This window comes from Trachymyrmex cornetzi, unplaced genomic scaffold (genome assembly GCF_001594075.2).
Source record: "Trachymyrmex cornetzi isolate Tcor2-1 unplaced genomic scaffold, Tcor1.1 scaffold258, whole genome shotgun sequence".
Taxonomy (NCBI): Eukaryota; Metazoa; Arthropoda; class Insecta; order Hymenoptera; family Formicidae; genus Trachymyrmex; species Trachymyrmex cornetzi.
This window is the reverse complement of record NW_017297248.1, coordinates 69398-74885: the sequence shown is the minus strand read 5'-3', so window position 1 is coordinate 74885 and position 5488 is coordinate 69398. Positions and strand designations below refer to the sequence as shown.

The 5488-nt window shown below is 52.9% G+C and overlaps 1 protein-coding gene across 1 annotated transcript; it reads right to left on the bottom strand.

Moving 5' to 3' along the window:
• Positions 1 to 924: 924 nt before the first annotated feature.
• On the bottom strand, positions 925 to 1548 carry LOC108761620 (uncharacterized). The gene has a single exon (XM_018508237.1). The coding sequence runs from the start codon at positions 1546 to 1548 to the stop codon at positions 925 to 927; it is 624 nt and encodes a 207-aa protein (XP_018363739.1).
• Between the last annotated feature and the right edge of the window lie 3940 nt (positions 1549 to 5488).

The following is a 5488-nucleotide window of genomic DNA, read 5'->3' as shown; positions in this document are numbered from 1 at the left end:
CCCCCCCCCCCCCCAAGACACCCGGTGAAGCATCTGGCCCACAGCAAAGCCAGGTGCTTCATCGTGCTTTTAATGACCCCTCCCATTACGCCGTCAAGCCCCGGAGCCTTTCCAGTCTTGACCCTGGAACTGGCCTCCATGACCTCGCTCGGTGCCACCTCTAGGTCATCGTTCCACTCAAAGGCCATCTCCCCTCCCTGCGGGGACGGATCCACAGGGAAAAGCGTCGTCACGATCTCCTCTGCTGTCTCAGGGGGAAGCACCTCCAGAACGGACGCGTCCCCCGAGCGCAGCCTCCGAAGGACCACCCGGTATGGCGTGCCCCAGGGATCCCTTTCCAGGTCGTCGACCATCTCTTTCCAAAGCTTCGCCTTGGATCGAGAGATCGACTTCCTGAGGTCCCTCCGCCTATCCCTCAGCTCGCCCCAGAAGGTTGTCCAAACGTTCTTTTTTTTTTTTTTTTTAACGAGGGAGGAGAAAATCTTCACAAAGCCCAGTCCCAAGGGGGGACTCCCACAAGGGGGTGCACCCATCGGGCCTGGGAAGACACCCGTCGGCCCGTACCGACGGGAGTGTCGGATTCGACCTCTCCGTGATCACATGGATGCACCGGGGAGGCCGCCTACACGACTAAAAACTCCCCCCCTTTCGTACGCCCTCCAAGGCCTAAAGGGTGACACCCCGGAACTGCAGCCTAGCATAACATCAGGGTGTCACCCCTACCCACTGAGCTACTTGGCCCTCTACCGCCGATTTTCGGGTTTACTTACGCAATGAGTTGGCCGACATGCCACGCCATCTTTCGTACTACTATTTACACTATATTTACACTATATACACAGTTCTTGCGTGGTGCAGGGGTCCACATAGGCTTTTGATACACCCCCGTGAGCCCGTGCGCCACCGCGCCATCAACAGCGAGTATTACTCCTCCCTGTCCGACGTGTCCGCTTGAGGAACTAACGCGTCCACGGGTGCCCGGATAATCCCCCGTTCACGGGCGCGCTCGTCCTCCTCCTTCTTCCTCATGACCCTCTCGCAGAAGGTCATGAAGACGGCCCAGACTTTTTCAGAGAGCACGATGGCCCTCACCACCGCCCCGTAGGTCCTATCGACCCCTATTATCTCCAGAATCTCTCCTCTCTGTTCTGCCCAGGCCGGACAGAACAGGAGGGTGTGCATCGACGTGTCCGCTGCTGCGCGGCAATAATTACAAATTGGGGAGACCCGTTGTCCTATCCTGAATAGATAAGACTCGAACACCCCATGTCCGGTCAAAACCTGAGTGGTGCGGTAAGTGAGAGCCCCGTGCCCCCTGTCTACCCACCTCTCCAGGTGTTCCGCTACCGCGCCACGCACCAACGCTCCGGGACCGCTCGCAGGCAACTGCACGAGTTGCTCACGCCATCTCCATAGCGAACGCTGACGCTCAACTTTTATTATATTGTCCCTCTCGCGAGGGAGCAACACTCCATTATCCGCAATAATCTGCCGTCGCCGGAGATATGACCTTCTCAGCCTATCTGCCTCAAGGTCAAAAGGGACCATCCTGGACAGTATGGCCGCCGCGTCGTGAGATATAGTACGGTACCCTCTCACCGTTCTCAGTGCCAGCTGCCGCTGCAGGTTCCTGGTCTTGTTGAGAATCCACCGGTCCCTGGCCACGGTGCTCGCTCATATCGGCGCTCCGTACATGACAACGGCCATCGCCGCTGCCGCGTACATCCTTCTGCGCGTTTCTCCCGGTCCGCCAATGTTAGCGGTTATCCTGGCCAATGCCATCCTCCATGCCTTAGGCATGACAAGTCGGAAGTGGTCCCGAAAGGTCCACCGCGAATCCAGGGTCAAACCCAGGTATTTCACGGCGGACCCAATCGGGATCACCTCCCCCCCCATCCTCAGGGTCGCGTTTGCCGGGATCCCACCCCTAGTAAACACCGCGATCTCGGTCTTTGGTATCGAGACTCTCAGACCCAGCCTTTCTATCTCGCGGACCAGGTATGCCGTCTCCAACTCCGCTCTAATTATCGCTTCGTCGAGTGTGCCTGCCCTTACGACCAGCAGGGTATCATCCGCGTAACATATCGTCCTACATCCCACTGGGAGCCTGAGTCTCAGTATGGTCATACCCTATGTTCCACAGGATTGGTCCTAAGACCGAACCCTGTGGAACCCCGCATGTGACTGCCTTACGCTTATAGCAGTCCTTCCTATCGATGTACGACAGGTCCCTATCCGATAGATAGTCGCCAAGGATGGCCCGGAGATAACCCGGCACCTCCTTTTCCCTGAGCGCCTCCCTTATAGTCGGCCACGGGAGAGTGTTGAAGGCGTTCGCTATATCCAGCGACACCGCCATCACCACCCCCCGTCACGCAGGCCCTCGTCTACGCTCTCGCGCAACCTCCATATTGCATCGACTGTGGATCGATGTTTCCTGAATCCGAATTGGCTGTCCGCGATGTCTTCGGTCCGCTCTAGAAATATACTTAGCCTACTTACGATTATGCGTTCGAGCATTTTCCCCGCCTCACTCAATAGATATATCGGTCTATATGAGGACGGGACTAAGTCCGATTTGCCCGGCTTTTTTAAAAGTACTAACCGCGCGACTTTCCATTGCCGGGGAAAGTATCCCTCCTTAAAACATTCCGTGAAGCATTTCACCCACAGAGGGATGAGCTGCCCTATCGTGCCCTTCACGACGCATCCGGGTATGCCGTCTGGTCCAGGAGCCTTACCTACTTTCACGCCAGCACAGGCCTCCATTACCTCTTCGTGCGTCACCGCGAGTTCGTCCTGCCACTCCGTCCTCGTCTTGTTGTTTCGAGTCGCCGTTCCTTTTGGGAACAACGCAGCCACTATTTCGTCTGCGACCTCCGGTGGTAAGGTCTCGACAATAGAGGCACCACCGACCGACAGCTTCTTGGTGACCAATCTGTAGGGCATTCCCCATGGGTCCCTATCAAGGTCGTTCACCAACTCCTTCCATAATTTAGCCTTGGATGTGTTAATGGCCCTCCTAAGCTCTCGTCTGGCCTCCTTTAAGCCGTCCCACAGTGTCCTGAGATTTTCCGGACAGACGTGTCTTTTTGCTCTCGTTCTTGTCTTCTTCTCCAAGAGTTGCAGGTACGTCGAAGATCAGCGATTTCCTCATTCCACCAATATACTGATGGACGTCTAGGGGGACCCTTCCTTGCCATTGCGACGTCCGAGATATCCCGCAGGATCTCGTCGATCCTCCTGGCGCTCCGGGTACCATCCTCCTGTACTCCGTCCTACGCCGAAAACACCGCTGCTGCCTCCATCATCTCCCGGTCGATGCGCCGCGTCACCCATCTCGGGAATTTTTTCAGCGCCGTTCTACCTATCTCAGTGCCCCTCAACGAGGCTCCTAGATCCATTAGGATATATCTATGGTCCGATAGGGATTCCAGCTCGGTCGCGATACGCCAGCCAGTGATCTTCCTGGCTGCAATTGGCGTTGCCATCGTGACATCCACGACAGATGTTCCACGGGGATGCACACACGTGGGCTCGTCTCCGTTGTTAATGAGTAATCCCCTCATCCCCATCCAGCCCAGAAGGATGTCTCCCCTCCTGTTCGGCCGTCCCGAATTCCAGGCCTGCGCTCTGGCGTTAAGATCTCCAGCTACTATTGTTGGATGGCCCTTGCAGCCGGAGGGAGCCTCCGCCAGCAGCTCCGGATCAGTCCGCCGAGGAGAGCAAGCGGGGAACGGAACCGCGTTCATGTAAATACATATATAGTAATAGCTAATAAGAGAAGCTAGGTTTAAGCAGTAAAAAAGGATAAAAAACACAAAAAGAAAATAAGTTAGAAATAAGGCTTTTATGTTATTGCATTTCATTTGGGCCCAGTCAAAAGAGCCAAACATAATCACGTTTATTTTGTTAGAGGCATATAGCCCCAATAGTTTAGGAAAATCCAAAACCGAAAAATAACGGCGGGATCGAAAAACGCAACCGTTACAACCAACAAGAACGCCTTAGGAGCGGAATACTCGGAGGCGAGCGTAAACGATGTACCGGGTGTACACGAAATCTCGTTTTTACATAATTAAAGTTAACATATCGAAAAACGCAACCGTTACAACCAACGAGAACGCCTTAGGAGCGGAATACTCGGAGGCGAGCGTAAACGATATACCGGGTGTACACGAAATCTCGTTTTTACATAATTAAAGTTAACATATCGAAAAACGCAACCGTTACAACCAACGAGAACGCCTTAGGAGCGGAATACTCGGAGGCGAGCGTAAACGATATACCGGGTGTACATGAAATCTCGTTTATACATAACGAACTTTAAGATAGCGAAAATCGCAACCGACACATACGAGTAGTGCACAAAAGGAGCGGAACTACCGAATATCAACATGCGTAACATACCGGGTGTATCATAAATCCTGTTATGGCATAGTAGAATTCAAGATATCGGAGAACGCGTCCGTAACAACCAATAGGGTCAAAGAAGCGACTTGTCCGCGAAATACGAACCGGAGAATTGTACCGGGAGTAAGTTAAGTTTCGCAGCGACGTCGAAAAGACTGATTATCAATAATGTAGATAATGTATATAGAAAAGGGGGTGAAGCGGGGGAATTCCGCGAACCTGTAAATAAATGTTAAATTATATACTTACCGATGACTGTAGCGGGAGAGCTCCAGAAGCAGCATCCGTCAGAGTCGATGAGTACCTGAAAAGAAAAGAAATAATTAGAATAGAAAATGTTTAAATTGTAAAATGCAGCAACACAAGTATGTGACATGAATAAGCAACGTGAGCACTCACAGCGTGCAAAGCGAACGCGATGATGCGAGCGCGTACAGCGCCAGGTGATAACGCGCAGGCGCAAGCGCGAGAGTGGGGAGCGAGCGATAGTATAAGAGGGCGAGCGAAGAAGCGAACGAGGCCATTCTCTTCTGAATTATGGGGCAGTCTCTTCTGAATTATGAAACCATTCTGAGTAGAATTTTGTGAGACATTCTCTTTTGGGTTTCGAAGGACATTCCGATACCAATCCCTGTAAGGGAGGCGCGAAGTAGTTAACGCGCGGATATGTGGGACACGGATCGGGACGATTGTTGATTTAGTACTCGGGGATAGAATCCGCGTAAAACCGAGGCGATCAACGATATTCCGAAGGTGTTGAGCGGGACCGTTCCGTTACAAGGTTCAATTGCAGCGACCGCGAGAGCGAACGGGGGCTCAGGCCCACGTAACAAATCCGGCGTTAGACGAATAAGCGCGGACATTGTGATAATATAAATTGCCAAAGTTGGTGAATAAAATCAAAGTATGTTAGTTGCCTGCAAACAGTGAGTTGTTATTCAACAAAACCCTCTCCCTATGCGACCGAGACAACTCGGAACGAGTATACTCCGTGGTGCGAGGGACGAACGAGGCTGGGTACTTCCGAGGTCAGCCGAGCGAACCTTCTCCTTTGGAGGGTAAAAAGGAGTGGCGA